The sequence below is a fragment of the Vanessa atalanta genome, chromosome 16 (assembly GCF_905147765.1).
Source record: "Vanessa atalanta chromosome 16, ilVanAtal1.2, whole genome shotgun sequence".
NCBI lineage: Eukaryota > Metazoa > Arthropoda > Insecta > Lepidoptera > Nymphalidae > Vanessa > Vanessa atalanta.
Window position 1 is genome coordinate 1,981,644 of NC_061886.1, and position 22,918 is coordinate 2,004,561.

Sequence of the window (22,918 nt, forward strand, 5' to 3'; positions counted from 1 at the left end):
TCAGATAAACATATCGACATGTACTACCATTAGTGCAACCGTAGTTCAAATATTTGATATATATTGTGTTAAATAAAGCATATTATTCAACATAATATTGTATGTATAGATTACAATAATATCAGTAATGATCATTGTATGTACACGAGACGTCAAGGTAAGCTTGAAACGCCAAGTTTCCGACTCCGAAAAGTAAATAAATCCTTCTCAAATAATCTTCGAAATTGGTGAAGGTTATTCGTGCAGATGCTTTAGCAATTGAACTTCTTCTCTAACAAAAAAAAAAGAAGAATCAATGATAATTATCCCTGAATACCAAATTTAGAATATTTGAAATCTTTGAATTAGTAGATTGTAAAAAAACCAAAACTGAATACAATTTCTTTTTTACTCACCAAACTTTTTTTAACCGGTTTGAACCAGAAATACGCACACATACGACATATCATAAGTATATTTTTGAAGGAAAGTAACAATGATTATAATTCATCGTCGAATATCAATAGTAGAAATGATGGTAAATCAAAAACGTTTGGAGTGAGGGTAATCTTAGTTTAGCCAATTTATTTTTGGCGGATAAATATTAAACTATTAGTATTTATTATTATTATCTATTATGAATTATTAGTAATATTAAAATTTTCGAAGCGTTAAGTTCGTGCCAGGTGGAAGCGGCAATAGGAGAATTTACATCGCTAGGTCCGTTAGTTATTGGGGTTTAACTAACTAGTTTGGAATTGAATTTAACAAGTCTGCTCGTTGGCTGAATCCCTCGTCGATGCTCCACTGATACAGAAACAGAGACAAACAGCAAACGTCAGACATATCCCAATACTGACGTTGTTTATAAACACACAAGCACAGGGTTGTGATTTTACATAATGACAAGACGTAATGTCATATTTAACGCAATTAAAAAGTATCAAAATGGCGCTGTCTGAGCAAACGCACCAACTACGGGAACGTTTATGGCATTGATTTGATTACGAACAATATTAACTAAAAATCGACTATTGTGGCTCTATGATTTTGGTACGCGTTATTAGTTATGAATCACAAAATCTTTTTATCTTCTTTTTTATAGATATATCAGACAATACGAGACTTTTGGTTTTTTATTAATTATAACCAAACGACACGGAGGAGTCATTCGTAAGCAGACCTACAATAATTGCAATGAATTTATTAAAAAAAAAATTGGTCCAATTCGTGATTTTTTTTAAACAATTTACAGTGTAATAACAAAATAGCTACCATTATGTGAATTGTAAATTTTTAGTATACTTTTTTATGGGAGAGTATTTTATATTCACAAGCCTTCGTCTTTTCTGTATCGTTAGCCTTAAAAATGAACGGTATAACCGGAAAGGCTCGTAAATCGCAGGCTAGTAGCGATGAGTCAAATTATTTTTATGGGCCTACGAAGTAACTTGGGGTTTAAAAATATACTCTACATTTCATGTGATTCACACCCTTGGTAGGTTTAAATTATCCACTAACATTCAATTGTATTGTATTACTTGGTGGTAGGGCTTTGTGCAAGCCCGTTTGGGTAGATACCACCCACTCATCAGATATTCTACCGCCAAACAGTAGTACTCAGTACAGTTGTGTTCCGGTTTGAAGGGTGAGTGAGCCAGTGTAAATACAGGCACAAGGGAAGTAACATCTTGGCTCTCAAGGTTGGTGGCGCATTGGCGATGTAAGGAATTGCTCGTCCGCCTACCGGTATCATAAAAAAAAAAAATGTTAGTAGAACTTTCAGTAATTAATAATATATTGTACATGCAATATATTAATATCAGATTTAAACATTCTTTATTTATATAAGTAATTTTCGACCGTCTTTTTTCCTATGTTTTATAATTTATAAAATATTATATAATTAGTTTACATTTTATAATTTTTGAATATTTTGTACATTTTTAATTTATATACATATCAGTAAATATTATGTTTTTTTTTTTAAGTTTAGAATATGTGTATTGTATATGTACATTTTTTAATAAATAAAAAAGGCTTCGTGGTACATCTGGTTAGGTTAGTTGTTACGCAGTTGCTTTCACAATGAAAGGTAACAATTCGTTACAAGAAATATTTTTCATGAAAAATCTCGTGTGTATTAAAATAATATCAACGAATACATTTAAACAATATTATATAAAACCGTATATAGTAAGAGACAGTGAAAGAGAGAAAGAAACGGAAAGGGATGAAACGCTTTATCCTTAACATTAGGATTTCTGCCAGTTCAACTTTGTTATTTATAACATTTTAATCTTAGCTCGCAAAGTTGATGATGCATTGGGAATATTTGAGATGGTTTCTTAAAGTACCAATGGCCACCAATGCGACCCAAAAGAAACAATATTACCAATTTTATCCTATTTTTAATGATTGTTAATCAATGTTCAGACTATAGAGTGAAAAGGTACTAATAGCTGTTTTTATCTGTCCCAGGATAAGTTCTACATTAAATTTTAATAAGATCGACTTTATTATTATAAAGAATAAACTTAAAATATTGGACAACATCACATACAATACTCTGATCCCAATGTAAGTAGTTAAAGCACTTCTGTTATGGAAAAACAGAAGTAACGACGGTACCACAAACACCCAGACCCAAGATAACATAGAAAACTAATGAACTTTTTCTACATCGCCTCGGCCGGGAATCGAACCCGGGACCTCTGATTGGTGTACCCATGAATACCGGTGTACACTACTCGACCACGGAGGTCGTCCTCATTATTAATATCGCCTTTATCGGTTAATATAAAGCGGCAGACAGATGTGTTGTATATTGACAACACTATACAAACATAAAGACCATTTACATTATAACATATATAAATAAATATGTCTCATTAATTAACGCAAAGTGCATCCCATTAGTCGAGTGACGATAAAATCAATATGCTTGATTAAAATTAAAATGCAACATACGGAGATGCTATGTAAATGTAAAGCTAAGTTTACACTAGAGGAAAATTGGCAAAGATTGTCTTCACTGGGGATTAAATCTAATCAAGACGTAATGTTTTATTCGAATATAATTTGACAGGTACTTATGGAGCGTCGGAATAGTATTTCCGACTAGTATTAGGTGTTAGTGCCCTAGTGTTAGTTGCCCTATGATTTTGGACTGATAATGTGTATCGAGAGCCGAGACGACACAGTAGTTAGAACGCGTGCATCTTAACCGATGATTTCGGGTTCAAACCCAGGCAGGCGCCACTGAATTTTCATGTGCTTAAATTGTATTTATAATTAATCTGGTGCTCGGCGGTGAAGGAAAACATCGTGAGGAAACCTGCATGTGTCTAATTTCAACGAAATTCTGCCACATGTGTATTCCACCAACCCGCATTGGAGCAGCGTAGTGGAATATGCTCCAAACCTTCTTCTCAAAGGGAAAGGAGGCCTTAGCCCAGCAGTGGGAAATTTAAGGCTGCTTATGTAAACATAAATGTAATGATATGATCGGTTAAGTAGTTTAGACTTAAAGGCATACCATACAAACACCATCTCGCATAATATTGGTCAGGAATAGTATTACCTTAAGTCGTCAACACTAAATTTAAACAAATGTCAAGATCAGGTATCCCCGTTTGATGCGTTAAACATCAAAGCCACACACACACACACACACACAAGACCAACACATCCACAGGAATGTGGATGTGTTGGTCTGCATGCATGCATGCACACTTAGATTTATTTAAAGGCGGAGACAAAATTAATTGATTACGTTGCGACTGAATAATCGCAAACAGCAAACCCACTGGAAAAGCACCTTTATGTACCAACATGTGACGGTCTCGTACAATATATTTTTTATTCCGTTTTCCTACTACAAATTCTAGCTAAATAATATTTTGAAGGAAATTTCATTTAACTTTTAAAAAGCACAACTTAAGAACTTTTCATTTAAGTTCTATATTCAATTTAAAAATTACAATTTCTAAAATATTTTTCAAGTTCTTTTTTTTTATAAAATTGGTAAGCGGCAAGGCCACTGTCCAAAGATAAACATTTATTAAGCTTACGGTAAAAAAAAAGATTAACCAATCCTTACATCACCAATGTACTGGAACTAAGATATTATGTCCTATGGGCCTGTAAAACTGGCTCACTCACCACTCACTAGATCACAAGAATACTATTGATGTTTGACGGCATATGTGATGAGTGGTACCTACCTAAACGGGCTTGAACAAAGCTCTACCATCGAGTGACATTGTCAACTTTTCTTTACAAAACTGTATTTTTCACTATAAACGTTCACATGTATGAAACTTTTGAACAACCATGAACAAAATTTATTACACATGTCCCCGTAGATCGGAAAACGTATCACGAAAACGCGTCCTTAAAATGTTAAATTACTTTAGGGACAGGGTTAGTAACCCGTTCGATATCAATAAAATTTACATGCTAACATGACGTTGGATTTTATAATTATACTTTTAGTAAAAGTAAAGTAAAGTAAGAGCCGGCAAACGTTCCACCCGGGTAAAGCCTCCTCTCCTATTGAAGAAAATATTGGGAGGTTATTCCACTACGCTTCCCCAATACGGGTTGGTGATATGACACACGTGGCAGACTTTTATTCGACACAAGCAGGTTTCATCGATATGTTTTCTGATACCATTCTATCTTTTATAATTAAACTAGCGACCCGCCCCGGCTTCGCACAGGTGCAATGCTTATACTAAATATACTACAGAATGTCTTACAACGTTCACAGTTTTTCAGTCATTAGACAAAACAAATCGCTATGTCCCTGCGTTTTAAATCTGTAATATCTTCGAAAATATTCATTTAAATTACACGCTTAAAGGGCCATATCAATCGATATTAAATTCACAATGTATTTAAGGTACTTCATTTGATAAGGATTAATGCTTAAGATCGCTTCGTAAGCAAGCCGTTATTTCTCGTAAAAAGTAAAGGATAAAAAATGGTTATCTCTATGAGATAGACATATACCAACGCGGATTTTTTTGAAGAGCTTTTTAAGGTGTATAATACTGTAGTTCGTTCAGCCAGCGTTTGCAATGTAAGCGCAAAATATGTGTTTATTTTTGACAACACTTTAGAAACCTCTAAAATTATCAGTATTTCTCAACTATATTGTGCATGTATTATACATATAAAACTTTCGCTTGAATCAATCTATCTATTAAAAAAAACTGCATCAAAATCCGTTGTGATATTTTAAAGATCTAAGCATACAAAGGGACAGACAGCGGGAAGCGACTTTGTTTTATACTATGTAATGATACACAAATACTTTTTCAAACCCGTATTCGTCGGTTAAGATTCACGTTTTCTAACTATTGAGCCATCGGAGCTCTCTCTCGGATTACGTTATAATAGAAATAAATATATTCCTATTACTTTGGATTTATGCTATTGATAAAATAACCTTCGGCTTTGACGTTATATACAGTCAACTCGACTTGTTCACGGCTATGAATTTGATTGATTTCTATTTTAGTTTTGAGGCTGTTCACGGGATGGAAAAATGTATTTCTCTGAATGTGTATTAATAAACATATGTTAGCTGAATCTGCGGCTTTATTTTGTTGAATTGAATAAAAAACTTCAAAGACGATGGACTTTTATACTAGGTTTTATTTTTAGATTCTAAACTTAACTGACTGAGAGACACAGAATACACAGCCTACACCAACTCTAGAATCGTGAAATTATTCACAGAAAATATATAACGTATATACGATCACAGAACGGTTTTTTAAAATTAATTCTTTAAAAGGGGTTAAGGAGGAAATGACTATTTGGACGGAAGTTCGTTATAAATTAAGTTAGAATATTACGTAATAAATGTTCTGTTTAAATATCAACAATGTTGGATTACCGTTTTCGAAAATATCGCCTAATTAGGGTTTAATAGTTGACGACAATTTCTATGAAAGTTCGTATTTTTATACGTTACAAATAAGTAATGAATATATAGTAACTTTACTATCATTATAAATGCGGAAATTACTCTGTGTGTCTGTCTGTTGCTCTTTCACGGTGAAACCACTGAACCGAATTTGATGAAAATTGGTATGAAGATAGCATGGACTCTAAGGTCATAGGCCGTTTTATGCCTAATACTTGACCAGACCCTAAAACGCGAGCGAAGACGCGAGCAACAACTAGTTTTTTTATAAAAGATACTAATTTTATACAATAAGATACTATTTATAACAGCCTGTACATTTCCCACTACTGGACTAAGGCCTCCTCTCCCTTTGAGGAGAAGGTTTGGAGCATATTCAACCACGCTGCTCCAATGCGGGTTGGTGGAATACACATGTTGCAGAATTTCGTTGAAATTAGAAACGTGTAGGTTTCCTCACGATGTTTTGCTTTACTGCCGAGCACGAGATGAATTATAAACACAAATTAAGGACATGAATATTCAGTGGTGCTTGCCTAGGTTTGAACCCGCAATCATTATTGGTTGGTTGGTTGGTATGGTTAAGATGCACGCGTTCTAATCACAGGACCATCTCGGCTCCTTTCATAGTAATACACGCTTTGGATATGTTGTCAGAATAATTGTGATAATGTATTTTTATACTTTTATACGAAAATAAAGTTTTATAGGAAACTATCGTAGTATTTAAATTAATAAGGCATTTAGGAAGATATTTGCGAAATATTTTGCAAGTAATATGAGATAATGATGGAGTCGAATAAAATACGAGAAAATGACATTTCCGACGGACAGGAATATAATATCGGTCTAGTATCTCGCTGGAGGGTTGCCAGGAGATTGTTTGCGGATTTCCGGTACACGGAGGTGTTATTTCTCGAGAGTATTTTCGATCTACTTTGTTTAGATGTCTGAGTACGACGTACTGGATAAAACTTTGCGAGAATGTATTTTGTTTTGCATACGAATATATTTATCTGTAAAGTCTATTTTCGAATACGCTATTAAAACTTTGTTGAATATTTTAGTACTATTTATTTTTTACTTTTATTGTTACTATATATTATTGTGACATTAGCTTAATATTTTTAACATAAATAAATCACTAATAAAAAATAAGATGACCTCAGCCCATTCGGGAAGGTAACACTCATGCGTTACAAATTCTACTGCTAAACAGCAATACTAAGCATTATTGTGTCACGGTTAAAACGTAAATGTACCAGTGTAAATAAATTTCACTTAACTTCTTAGTTTTCAAGGTAGGTGGCGCAATGGCGATCAAAGGAACGGGTATTATTTCTTAAAGCACCGATGTCTAACGCAGGTTGCGTACACTTACAATCAAGTATATGACTCCACTTCTCCTGATGGTAAGTGGTTGTGGAGTCCAAACGCGAAGACAGCCAGTGTAGTCAGGAAGAATGAACTGCACTAAACGCCCTTGCCATGCCGGCCCACAAGATGACTCTTTATGCGTTGTTTGAAGGAAACCAATTAAGAGGGGGAGAAAACGTGTGCTAAAAGAGAACTCAATTTTTGGTGGTGCGACAAGCAAATAGTCAAGATGCCGGCCGACTAAAAAACGTAAGTGACATACGTTCCTTTTTATTAACACATTACTATGTACTAATGTATGTATATATATATATATATATATATATATCTAAAGATTCAGCTACAGATCGAGATATAGGTATGCATAAGCTTAATCAAGATATAATCTATTTAAACTTTAACAATTCTCTTTCGCAGGGTCTAAAAGGAATTGAGAAGATCTTCTAATCGTGAAACTTTTAATGTTAGGCATTTGACAAATTTCGCCGAGAACATAATGGGTGTTGCCCGTTTGAATATCTCGAGATCCGATAAGTTTTATTCTTGTAATATAATTACAGTTAATTTCGTTGAATTTTGTTTTGTTTGGACGTTAAATTAACGTTAATTTGGGTTATTTGTTCATTAATTAAATGAAATTATAAGTTACATAAGATTTTTTTTACAGAGAATTTCTTTGGACGTAAAGACGGACATTTACAGCCAAGAATTGAAACGTTTATTACGTAACGTTTGGGTAAAATAAATCTGATGCAATGAAGTGGCATTTCTATATTGTCTTAAGTTGCACGTGTTTATAATTATATATTTTTACGTCATACTTAGGTAAGAAAATGGTTACCTGATTTTAAGAGGTCACCACTGCCCGCAAATATTAATCATTGCTCATATTACCACTGCGCGAACAACTAAGTTATTACGTCACGTATGTATGTTTGTAGTTAAGCGGGCTTACTCATACTTTAAACTGGATCACAACAGTACTAAGTATTGCTGTTTTGCTATAAATTATAGGACCAGTGGACCACGTATCGAGATGGTCTTGCACACAACCTACCACTAAGTAAATTTAAACTAATTTATTGACCAATTATGTATAAATTTACACCAAAATAAAAATGAATAAACGCAACTTAATTTACAACGCAACCGTGAGAAAAACCAGTATTTAATACTGGTTCAATATATACCTATAAATTAAATTTTACTATTTGCTTTAATCAACGAGCAATTTTAAATTTTCATTTAACACGTCCCTCGCGGTAGTTTTTGTAAAATAATCAAAATGAAAAATTTAAACAAAAAGAACCATTCGTTGAATATAATTCTTTGGGTTAATTAAAAATATTATTTTAAATGTAAAGTTACGAAATGTCATTTACAAAATTGCATGCACCATTTTATAAAATTCTGTCTCGAAATTATAATCGGACACCCTGTTCAACATCCAAATTGATGGTTCTAGAAAGAATATATAATTTATTAAATAAATAAGGGATAAAGTATGTATATATATAAATAATAAGTTTAATGAGATAAATATATATTTACCTGTATACATATTTATTTTTATTGTAGTAATATATAGCAATGAAGAATGTGTACGTATATATAACGTACGTGTACGAACGTATACGTGCCACGCACACATTAGTAGAGTCCGGCTGAGACGGGATGGCGGAAGAGACCGTCACCAAGACGGCCCGTCTGTTTGCTCGGGCCGTCTAAAAAGACGGACATCTCGGTGGCAGTACAATTTATATAATACTGTTAACATTTAGACGGATCCGAGCAAATGAACGGATCCAGGTGTTTGGCCAGACGTTTTGCCTCTGTGAAGAGACGTCTTAACGCCAGGAAAGTGTGAATCTGCGGACGAGACGACATCAATGTACACTCTCTGAATGTTGTGTTTTATACTCTCAAACCCGTCGTCGTCGTTGAAATTCGTCGAATAAGATCGTCAAAACACGATATCAATATACATTTATTGTATAAATCGAGGTATAATGTTAAGGTTAATATAATAATAATAATAATAACCCCCCCAGGGAATGAACCTTGTCGTGGTGGGGGGGCTTAAGGATAGAAAGAACTAAAAACAGGTCTAAACATCTTGACCAAATACCCCTTTAATGGGAGAATCTATGAAGCCCAAATAACCCAGGCTACTCTATCTAAACTAATCATTCCCAACCCCCGTGGAGCATGATGGATAAAACTAATAGATATAATTTACGGTCGCTTCCCGGGGGTCGCCGGGGCGCATCTGGAGCCGGTGCTGGATGCTACAGCATGCGGTCCACCGGCGACGAGGCGTTGAGCAGGCGGGCCCTCGTCGCACAACAAGTTACAGCCGATCATCGGGAGTTGAACAGGCGGGCTTCCGATGTCGAAGTTACAGCTGAACCACAGGAATATTCTCAGAACCCACCGTCAAACCCTTCATCCTCTCCAAAATCTTCATTTTCATCAATACCCTCTTGTACACCCTCTTACATAAATACCTTTAACCAGCCTAATTCTTCCACAAATACCTCTTCTCGCAGTCATTCTCCGTTATTACTAGTTGAAAACGTTGTGCAGTCGACAAATGTTGATGACTCTGCACCCGTTAAGACTATTAAGCGTGCGCGCAAAAAATGGACTAGAGAAATGAACATGTTCATCCTGCGCACATATTATATTTTAACCTCATTAGAAAAAGATACTACATCCTACTTAACCGACTTGCATACAAAATTCTTAGAGCAATTCCCGGACATGGAAGTTAGTAGACAACGTGTAGGCGATCAACGCAGAGCAATAGAACGTAATAAATTATTAGCGCTTGAATATAAAAACAAAGCACGCAATGAAGCCAAAGCATATTTACATAGCTTAGCAGTCGATATATCAAGTGCCAATAAAGTTGAAACACTTCTACACGCAAATCATTTAACAGAATTATCATCACATTTACCTACTCAAACACATTCCACTCAGGGTCGGACTAATCAAAGAATGCGGTGGAGTAACGAAATTAACGAAGAAATAATAAGGTTGTATTACAAGATTACACATATGAATACTAATAGAACATCATATAGGAAAATACTGCACCAAAAGTTTATTGAAAAATTTCCACATCTTGAACACATAAGCGAACAAAGAGTAGCAGACCAAAGAAGAGTAATAATAAACAATAAACTTATACCCAGTATTCGATTAGAAGAACTAAAACAGGAGGTCACTAATGAGATTGGCATTACAGACATAGCGACAACAACAACAACAATGCATACAACATGTAATGAAGATAGTGAGGATAATCAATGGAAGATAATCAATGACTTAAACAGAATACAAATAGATGACCATATACAAGATAAAAACAATAAAGAAGAAACTCCTCAGTATATAGATTCAGAAATAGACGATACCTTTCAGCAAGCATTAGAATATTTCAAAACTACTGATCCGGACTGTCGCCCCTATATACCAAAACAAAATACATCAAAAAAATTAGCAAAAACAATAACATATATTAATACATCAATCTTACCCAAATACATAGACGCAAATACGACATTTAAAAGTGAACAAACAATCATATACTCCGCAGCATGGACTTCAGCTAAAATTAATGGAACAAAATTAAGTCTCCCTTTCCATAATAAAACCCTCCCTCAGGCCAGGAATCAGAAGCCAAATTGGCAAAAACGATTAGAGCGTAGGATACTGAAGTTAAGGAAATATATAGGTAAAGTGACACAAGTTATAAATGGTAACAACAATTGCGCTCTTAAACTAGAGGTAGATTCAATATTAGAACGTTATAAAGTACACACACAACATGAGGAGCATAACGTACAACTCATACAGTTCTTAGACACTCTCAAACAAAAATTGTCAGTCTTTAGTTGCCGTCTTAAAAGATACTTAGCATGTACAGCTCGAAAAACCGAAAACGCTCAATTCAAAACTAATGAAAGAAAATTTTACCAAAATATTCGAAGTCAAAGCACTAATCTCACTAATTATACTAAAAACTCAACTACGCACGATACAAATCTACCACCCAAAGACGAACTAAGAAAATTCTGGATTAACATATGGGAAACCCCAATCAACCACAACCATGAAGCTAACTGGATCAAAGAAGAAATACACAGACATGAAACTACTGAACCGATGGAATTCAAACAAATCCCGATAGAAACATTTAATATTGTACTAAAACGATTACATAATTGGAAAGCACCTGGTCCTGACCGAATTCATAACTACTGGTATAAGAAATTCACATATATACACCCCTATTTATACACTCATATTAATAACTTTATTGCAAACCCAAGCTCAATGCCACAATACATAGCAAAAGGTATTACTTACATGCTCCCCAAGGACCCTAATGATACCGCAAATCCCTCTAAATATAGACCAATTACCTGTCTTCAAACAATTTACAAAATCGTTACCGCATGTCTTACACACTCTATTTACAATCATTTAGAAAAAAACGCAATTTTAGAAGAACAACAAAAAGGATGTAAAAAAAATAGCCAGGGATGTAAAGAACAATTAACTATCGATACCGTTATCTTAAAACAAGTGCAAAAAATGAAAAAAGATCTATATACGGTTTATATAGATTACAAAAAGGCATTCGACTCCGTGCCACATAGCTGGTTAATAAAGATTTTACATATCTACAAAATACACCCACAAATTATACATTTTTTACAGCACGCTATATCTTTATGGACTACTAAACTAACAATTAGCTTACAAAATAAAACTATTGAAACCGATGAAATCAAAATACAACGGGGTATTTTCCAAGGCGATACTTTAAGTCCTTTATGGTTCTGCCTTGCTTTGAACCCCCTTTCTACTATTTTAAACTCTACATGCAATGGATACACACTACAATACACAAACAGTCTGACAAATAACATTGAGCTTATAAATATTAATCACTTACTTTATATGGATGACATAAAAATATTCTCATCTACAGAAAAGGGTCTTGAAAACTTAATTAAATTAACTGAAAATTTCTCACAGGATATTAAAATGGAGTTAGGCATTGACAAATGTAAAATCAATTCAATTAAAGCAGGTCATAATCATCTAATGCATTATCAACTACAAACCGGAGAAACAATAAATCCCTTAGAAGAAAACGATACATATAAATATTTAGGTTACAATCAGGCAAAACAGATATTAGAAAAAGAAACCAAAATAAAAATTAAACAACAATTTAATTATAGACTGAATAGGATATTGAAAACACAACTTAATTCCAAAAACATAATTAAAGCCATCAACACCTTTGCTATCCCCATTTTAATATATTCTTTCGGTATACTCAAATGGTCAAAAAACGACTTAAAACAACTGCAGCGAAATATTAATACCACCATGACAAAAAACAGAAAACACCATCCAAGAGCTTGCGTACAAAGACAGACTCTGCCAAGAAGTGAGGGGGGGAGAGGTATCATAGACATAATAAACATGCACAATAACCAAATTACAAATCTACGGAAATACTTTTACACTAAATCTAACACATCAAAACTACATACTGCAATAGTTGAAACCGATAAAAAACTCACACCGCTAAACTTACAGGATAAAAATACGCAAAGCAATGAAGAACAAATAGATCGCAATGTTAAAATAATCGAATGGACCCGTAAGTCACTACACGGAAGACATCGTCAAGACCTATGCCGTAGTAACGTCGACATAAATGCGTCGAACGCGTGGCTGAGTCGAGGCGAGCTCTTTCCTGAGACTGAGGGGTTTATGATTGCAATACAGGACCAAGCTATTGAGACCCGTAATTACCAGAAATACATAATGAGAATACCTAACTTAAGCACTGATTTATGTAGACGCTGCAATAGTGTTTCGGAGTCCATACAGCATATAACTGGCGCATGCAGAGCAATAGCACAAACAGATTACAAATACAGACACGATCAGGTAGCAAATATAGTCCACCAAGAGCTGGCTCTAAAGTACAAATTAATATCTAACAAAATAGCATACTATAAATACACACCCGAAACGGTACTAGAAAACACCACTCACAAATTATACTACGACAGAGCAATACTTACAGATCGCACAGTTCATTACAACAGACCTGACATAACAATAGTCGACAAAGTACAAAAATCTGCCTTTTTAATTGACATTGCCATCCCTAACACACACAATCTGCAAAGCACCATAAATGAAAAACTTACAAAATACACGGAATTAAAAGAAGAAATAGCACGTATGTGGCACTTGCAGAAAGTTACAATAGTCCCAATAGTTCTGTCTACTACTGGTATCATACCCAAACAAATGCACATATCTGTAAAAACTTTAAATCTTCCAAATTTTCTATACGTAAATATGCAGAAGGCCGTGATACTAAACACTTGCAGAATTGTACGCAAATTTCTTGCAACAGAAGGGGAACGGGAATTGCTTTAGAGTTTTCAATTTTTAAGACGTGTCTGACCACTTGGCTTCGGCCCGTGAGAATGACGTAAATACCGGCTCTAAGCCGAGTTGTTAAGAATTAAGAATAATCATAATAATAATAAATACTAAAGTATGTATAGCCTATTCCAATGGAAGTAGGAAAAAAGATAAGCAAACCTTAGATTTAAATATTTCATTCGATTTGCTGCAGCTATGTTTTACACTACTAAGAGATTATGATTACTATGTATTTATTTATAACACAATATTATTGCACTTAAACATAGAATATCATAGACTAATCATAGACTAATCAAGTTCTCGACCAATAATATCTCTTCAATTTGCTGTCAAATGTTGTTTATTTGACATTTTTCCTGTTATGGTTATTATACTCAATCACGATCGAAATAAATTTTAATTCACGATCAGTCTTATAGAATGTGGGTAGAAGTCGATTATGCTGTTGAATACGACATGACAAAATTTAATTAAGGCTAAGCGAGAAAGTTTGAACTGAGATGACATTGATTAGAATCTGGTATAACGTACTTAATTAATATGTGTTTAATTTGTTTTTATAACTCATTACCATTTGTTGGTCAAGGATAATATCGTGAGGAAACCTGCATGAGGATAACAGAGTTGATGACTAACTTAATGAACGGATTTACATGCTTTCTGAGGCACGAAAAGAAGTGTGGAGCCAATACTTGTTGACTTCAAGGCTGGATATGTTATATAAATTTGTTGTTGTATTTAACTAACATAACTATGTATTTTAAATGTTCTAAAAGCCTACTTGAATAAAGTACGAGACCTGGACTTTTTTTGATAGCATATGTTACGAACATGTTCTTTGTTTGAATTAACAATTAAAAATTAAAAAATAAAAGGTTAACATTGTGTACAAACTTACAGGCTAACACAACATGCAGTTTAGAAAATGTAAATGATATATCTTACTATGAAACGTATAAAATGAAGAATAAGTGAATGTCATATAAGACGCGTATATTCAACAATTAAAAAAAAATATATATTATGTGTCAAAAAAAAAAAAATATTCTAAAAAAACAAATAATAAAAAGGATTAAAACAACAATGACTGCTATCGAACCCCAAGTAGGTGTACTATCCAGATTCCAAGTTGGGTTTCAAAACCCAACGCTGATTTGAAATGGTCCTTAATGTTTATAGGTTCTAATGTTTCGGTTAGGTTAGATTAGATTTTTTATAATTTAACTGAAATCTACTTCGATCTATTATATTCTACCGATAAATAATGCGTTTAATTGTAAGCAGTATGTCAGGTTCAAATAATACGAAAGTTTACAATCTCGCGGGATAGATTATAATCTATCAGTATTCACAATTGAACGCTGACAGATATATGATTATAGGATATGACTAATCTGTTTGTTACTAACGATCATTCGAAAACACGATATATTGAGTTGAGAATACTGTAATTTGCCATGAAATCAACAAAATCGAATCTAACGTCCTAGGAAATTATAGGATTATAGTTTGGATTGTTTAGAACGATCGGGAGAAACGTTAAAATCGACAGATAGGTCATTGACACGCTTAAACTGTCATACTAAATCTCTACGCTCCGATAATCAAAGGTATCTTGTTAAATAAACGAATAGAGTATTGATGACTTTATTTGTAACATACGCACATAAAGAAATAATATATTTAAAAAAGAAAAACTTTCCACTATAGTACAATAAGACGTCTGCACAGTAGTGTACCAGCACAAAAGCTTATGTTGAAACTTGGGGGCACATACGTCGGGTCCCCGAGTTCAACACTAATTTTCAATCACCCCCTTAGAGGATACCATACGAATAACAGTGACAGATAGAAATACGTCGATATAGAATAAAATAAACAAATGAATTACATTATACATTATACTACCTAACCTAACTATATATTGCAATAATTTTTAATTTAAAGTTAATTTTAATTTTAATATCTATAATGATAATGTATAATTTATAATAGTAATTATTAATATGCTTTCTACACTCTGAAAGTTATTTATGTATTAATTGTCATAGGAAACTGTTTTGGTTTAAGGATTAATTATGTACAACATTTATAATTATTAATAGCACTGTTTGTTTCCAAAAAATATAAATAAATAAATTATTATATTCGCCCGTGATATTGGCGAAATAATCTGTGCCCTCTCGAGACAAAAAAAAAAACATTATTATATAAAGCATTATTATGAATACTGATGAGTTCTTTCGTCTGGAGTAAATCTTGGGCGTAATCAGGTCAAAAAAAATAATAATTATCGGAACTGTATAAACGTAACACTTCAACTCAATAACATAAGAGGATCTGTCTTTAAATCAAATTCCTTTATTCAATAAAGAAGCATTACACTCCTTTATTGAATGCCATATTAAACATTATCACCAGTTCGGAAAAGAAAATACCCTGACATGAGAAGAACCGGCGAAAGAAACTCAACGTGTTCTTTTCTTGCCAATAAATGATTATTTATATATATGGCCAAGAGAAATAGCCAGAAGCCTGTTTAATTCCCAAGGTGTGCTATCAATAATGAACTCACAAAAGTTTGCAAGATGACACAAAGACAGAAATAAAATTAGCAAATGAATAGAAAGTTTTTAAAGCACATAAATACTCTTGAGCTGAGATTGTCCAGTGGTTAGAACGCGTGGATTTTAATCAATAATTATGTCAAACCCGGACAAACACCACTGAATTTGCATGTGCTTAATTTGTGTTGATAATTCATCTCGTGCTCGGTGAAGCAAAACATCGTGAGATCCTGCATGTGTCTAATTTGAATGAAATTCTGCAACATGTGTATCCAAACCGCATTGGAGCAGCTCGTTGGAATTAGTTCAAAGATTTTTTTTCAAAGTGAGAGGAGTAGCATTTAGATATTTACAGTTATATCAATAGGTCAATTGGTTATATTATTCGTGCACTATACTACAATACATATCGGGATAAGTTTTTCGATCTTGAAATTTTGCCAGCGTAGTGGGAAAAGGGTGAAGTTAGTTGATAGTTAAAGAACATAATTACAGGACAGATCCCGACCAAGTAATTCGCAATCGAATTTCAATTCAACAAATGGAATCGAGTAATCAAAATTTAACGGTCAATAAACACATTTACGACCCCCAACACACTGAACGTTGCGTTGCGTAAAACATTCACGCAATTTTGTTGTATATATCGTTTGAATATGGGCTATTACTGTGTGAATTGGTTTCGGTATTAAATTTAGAATTTGTAAATTTGCGAAACCGAAATAGCTGAATTATCCGAGTTGAAAGTCCTGGATTCTAAGTAGTGAATCGTAAATAGATCTGACTAACGTGGATTACTGGAAGCGCATACTGATCCTATATGATTCTAATAATATATAATACGTACTTTAAAAAATAATCTTTTTGGAAGTTGAGGCGCGTATACATTTGGTTTCTTCCACGATTTAATTCGTACTGTCTTATCCGTTCCATTGTATACTCTCAAAAATTCAAGTTCAGAATCATATAGAATAATAAGTATGTATAAGGAACTTACTGTATATAATACTTTATAATAAACTATCAAACCCGTACTACAAATAAGATTACCTTTGAACGCGCGTTACACATTGACATACTCGTAGTACACGCACTTTTTTTTTTTTATTTGTGGCTTGTCTATACGCAGTAATTGCGCGCAGAATATTTTGCCAAAAGAGGCTCGTACAATCAGTGATAGGAATTTGAGTAATAAATATCATGTCTTGTTATTTGTGACGTTATCATTTTAAGGTTCAGATGTTGAGAACGAGAATAAATCATTAAATAATATTAATCATGAAAAATTTGCGTTTGTGCGTTTTTTCGATAACTTTTATAAGCTATTGGACTTCGACGAAGATTCTATAAATCAAACAATATATTACCTATTTGAATATCCAAGGAATATATCAGACAAAATCGTATAAATATATTATTTATAGTTTTTAAATTAGGTAATTTCATTATTAGCTTTGAATTTCACTATCTTTATCATTGACTACTTCAAAAAAGTAGAGTTGTTATCTAACTAGTAAAGAAATCTTATCGATACCTCTCATAGAACTCCATTTAAAAATATAGGAAACTTAAATATAATTAAAGTAAATTATACGTATAATTGTTTTTTATAATAGGAAAATCTCGATGCTTAAAATAGAATAAATATTTCGTTCAACTACAAAGGGCAATCAGTATACACAGCCCCGAGTCTTGTCATTATTTTGCAACGAAATTTCTCAGTAGAAAGGATGAGGCCAATTGTTTATTCGCAACAATTTTACGTAGTAACTCACTGATTGCAATACCCTAAAAGGGGTTTCCTCGAGAGAACTAGAGGGGACAGGTGGCGAATTGCCGACTGAAATAATAAATTACGCTTCCCAGTTCTAGGATTAAGGGAAGATGGTGGAAAATTAAAGACGTCATTCGGGAAATACAGGAGGTATATAAATGGTCGTACCATTTAAAATGATCTAATTCAAGAATTATTTAATGAGTAAGCAAAATATATTGTTTTAACATAATTTGAAGTTTTAGTATTCTTGGTTAGTGTTTAATATGAAATAATGTGGCGTGATAATTAGAACAATGATTGATAATGTATCGAAACCAATCTAGTTTCAAACGTAAGTCGATAATATTAATTACGAACTAAATTTAATCAGACTTCTTGCGGCGTGTGACTGGCCACACGTCAAACTCGCGGTTAAAAATATTCGTTGTCAGGTCAATGACGTTAAACCTGTTACTCAACAAATAAAAACACAAAAAATAAATACAATCGAACATCAAAATGGATCTTAACGATTCCGGAATCAAAGAAGAAGTTAGTAACATTATTTCGAGTCTGCAAAAACTATTGCCGAAGAAAAAAGACATTATATTCATCGCACCTGACAAATCCACATTGACTAAACTGAGTGATGTTCACGCGGAAGCAAAGAGTGTTTTCCCGAAGTGCTTCGTTGGCGCTAAGCTGGTCATTGCCAGAGATATAATGGACAAAGTCAAGTTAGTTCAAAGTTACAATTTCAGTAAAACGAAAGAGACTTACAAGTGCTTCTCACATCTCCTTCATAAGGAAATGGCCGCGAAGAATATTGAAGATGGCCTAATAATTGATTCAATGGGTTCCGCTACAGCTACATACAAAGAAACAATGGACGATTACGAAATGAGACTCACATCAAAGATTAAAGATTTAGTATCATCAGAGACGGAATTAGTTTTCGAAAAAGAGAACGAAAAGTCAATTAGTTCTGTCTCGTGCTCCATAAAAGATGTCGACCCAAATAACCTGAAGCTAGTTACTCAGTGGATGTATAGAGTGATGCCAGAATTAAGTTTTGGCAGCGAGCTCGGTTTGAAACCCTTATCGTATCCGATATCACCTGAATTTTCAGTTAGTACGAGATACGAAAGGCCGTCCTTCACTCTCTCTTCCACTATCAGCAGAATCGGCTTCCAAGTGTGCCTTTTCAAGCAATTCACACCAGATTTACGGATATCGACCATACTTAATGAGAGTAACAGGAGTTCTGCTTCGATCGGTCTAGCTCTGCACAAGAGCTATGAAAATGGATCGGAATTGAAAATTTTTGTCGACTCGCAACGCTGTGGTGGCTTCACTTATCAGAGGGATGTTTTGTTTTACGAGCCACATAACGAAGTTCGAATAATACGATTGATGGCCAGCACTCTTATAGACAGACAGCGGCGAGTGCGTATCGGCTTTGGTTTCAACCTAGACTTCTGAACTGTGAAGTTAATAACTCCGAACGAAATACCCGTTGAAATTTTGATATTTACGTCAATTTGTAGTATTATTTGTTTGTATATAAGTATACATAGGTTTTAATTATTGTTTTATCTTGTTAAAGATTGTGTTATTTCGTTTAGAAATGTGAGTAAATTAAAGATTATTTCTTCTGACTTCGGTGTTATTATTGGGGTAGATAAAATTATACTACTGACTACTGAGTTTCTTATCGATTCTTCTCGGTAGGATCTATTTACTGAATTGATGGTAGCAACTCTAACTTGACGATTAAAAAGTGCTTTTATGAGCCTAATTGAAGATTTTGAAGAATATTTTCATTTAGATTTTTATAAGAAAAAATTGTTATCGAGTTGAATTTTTCCGGATAAAATTCTATTGTAATAAAATTCTGATCCCAATGCTTAACCCTGATATAAAACCGGAATAAACATGATATTCAGAATAAATTCGGAGCCGAGTTTGTAAAGTTACTGTATCAGAAGCCAGATAAAATTCCAGACCAAGCTTGTTATCTCTTAAAGAAAAATAAACAGGACAAATTGTACTCGTTATAAAACTTTTTGTTCTGCGGTCGCTCAAGGTTTTTATAAGAAGCTTGGTTGATTATTATTTAGTATCTCAATTTACGTACGAAAGATATTTTTGATATCTGTTGTGCGATTCTGTAAGAAATCACTTCGTATCTCACTCTTGAAATGATGACTAACGAATGTAACGGTTATACGCGATTTTGTTGTGTGTGTCCTATGAATTGTCAATATATATCAAATTCTGACATTTCACGAGGGTGTGTTTTGAGTTTCTTCTTACAGAATAGTTCTACTGTTCTAGGATATCTTGGAAAATTTGCTTAGTAACAAGATCTAAAGGTAATATTTCAAGAAATCTTTTTGTATATTCAATTTGTGCTACGAAAATTATTCTCAATCTCAATCTTAATGCTTAGAAAGCGAAAACAAAAGTAATTCACTGATGTATAAACTTACTTGCAGTTTTATTTTATTAATTATTATTATTATATAACATACATAATATAGTATGACAAATACATTTTTTAATCATCAACGTTTATGTTAGTTAATTTAGAATTATAGATTCCATTTTGATAATAAAAATTATGTATACATTTTTTTTTAATTGATACTTTTATCTATGAACAAATCCTCCAATGTCCAGTTCTATATTTAACGAATCGCCATTGTATATCTATAAAGTTTTTGATTTAAAGTCGACCGATTCGATACGTGCTTTGCATGCGACTTTGAAACTTAAGGAACGTTTCTTATTGGGGCGCTTTTGAATTAGGTCTTGGGAACAATTCTATCGTATAAAGTAAAAAAGTATAGTCACAGCTTGTTAGTGTCTCACTACTGGGTTAAAGCCTACTTTGGAGAAGGAAGAGGTTCGGAGCATATTTCACCAGTCAGCTCAAATGCTTGCTAGAATTAATTATACAAAAATTCACTAGTATTTGCCTGGGTTCGAATCCGTGATTATAGCTTAGGATGTAAGAGTGTTAACCACACGGCCGTTTTGCTACCGTATTCATAAGCAAAAAACTATTTTCGAATAACCAATAATATTGACTCATAATGAAGGAGCTACTCTATAAACATAATGTAATAAATATATATATATGAAGAAAGGAGAAAAGGAGCCGAGATGGCCCAATAGTTAGAACGCGTGTATCTTAACCGATGACTTCGGGTTAAAACCCAGGCAAGCATCACTGAATTTTCATGTGCTTAATTTGTGTTTATAAATTATTTCGGGCGCGAAAGTAAAGGAAAACATCGCGAGGATTCGAACATGTGTCTAATTTAAACGAAATTCTTCCACATGTGTATTCCACCAATCCACATTGGAGCAGCGCGGTGGAATATGCTCTAAACTTTCTCCTCAAAGGGGAAGGAGGTCTTGGCCCAGCAGTGAGAAATGTACAGGCTGTTAATGTATGTATGACTTCTATGTATATGCACTATACTTAACGAATGATTTACCAAAAAAAACTGATAAAATTAGTATCTTTTATAAAAAAAACTAGTTGTTGCTCGCGTCTTCGCTCGCGTTTTTGGGGCTGGTCTGATATTAGGCAGTAAAAAAATGGCCGGCCTATGACCTTAGAGTCCATGCTTTCTTAGAGTCCAGTAGTGGGAAATTTACAGGCTGTTACAGTAATATATTATTCGAGAAAGTTAATTTATTCATATCATATAAATAATCGAAATATATATTACAGGGAACAAAATATCAGCGATCAATTAAATATTCATATTGTACGGATGACAGTACATTATAACTTTCTCCGATCACTCGAAAATATTATAAAATGCTTCCATTATAAAATTACGGCTCAATAACATTTAAAAACATGAATATGAAAGTTAAAATGTACAATAAAGAGGAAATATATTACGTACAATATTAATTCGTAACTACCGACTTGTGAGGTCAAAATAACATGTACCATAGTCTTGCCTATGAAAATTAAAAATTATACAAGATAGTTAAACTACATGTATACAGTTAGATCTGTCTGTCTGTTGTTAAACCATGCGTCAGAAGTCGGTTAATTCCAATTATAATAGGTTATTAAGACTAATATTCTTATTTTAAATTAATCCAAACCGCGATCGCTTATGCGTGTGTATGTTGCGTGTTATTGTTTATGTGTTTATTTCATATCAGGCTCAATTTCGTTAAGTTGGCCTATTGTAACCCCACTCCAACGTGATTAGACGAAAAAACCTCTTAAAACGTTCTCACAATGTTAAGTAAAGATTCTTGTTCATTATACAAACAAAGTATGTTATTTTATAAAGCTTTGTGTACATGGCGCCGCAGCCGCAACGGCGTCGGACCGAAAAGTTGTGTATATGAATAAATACTTCGTGAGGACTACACAGCCACAACATAGCATTTTTGTGTAAATAATAATTATTATGACGATATGTGACATCGTCATAATAATTATTATGACGATATATGACATCGTCTAAGCATATATATGTATTGTCACCAATTATTTTAATTAAAAGTCACTGACATGATTGTAGTAGTAACGGGTTAATGCGATGACGTCATTTGTTGTTGAAGTTACGTGGACAGAGTCGTGGAAGGGGACTGTATAACGGATACTTGCGTTTAAGTAACCGATCAGCCTACACCTCCGAGGCGAAACTGTCGGTTTACCCATTTGTAACTAATTTGTAATTCGTAGTAATAAATCCTTGCTAATTCGAGTTTATTTGATACATCCTGATGGACCCCGTACCATCGAACACAGAAAAGGACTAGAAT

The 22,918-nt window shown here is 33.6% G+C and overlaps 2 protein-coding genes across 3 annotated transcripts in view; one reads left to right on the forward strand and one right to left on the reverse strand.

Annotated features, from left to right (window-relative positions):
- LOC125069985 (GTP-binding protein rho1-like) overlaps nt 1-22,918 on the reverse strand; it is a 152,352-nt gene that overhangs the window by 47,728 nt on the left and 81,706 nt on the right. The gene's annotated exons all lie outside the window — the stretch shown is intronic.
- LOC125069984 (mitochondrial import receptor subunit TOM40 homolog) lies at nt 18,569-19,770 on the forward strand. Its single transcript, XM_047679636.1, has one exon. The coding sequence runs from the start codon at nt 18,632-18,634 to the stop codon at nt 19,592-19,594; it is 963 nt and encodes a 320-aa protein (XP_047535592.1). The 5' UTR covers nt 18,569-18,631; the 3' UTR covers nt 19,595-19,770.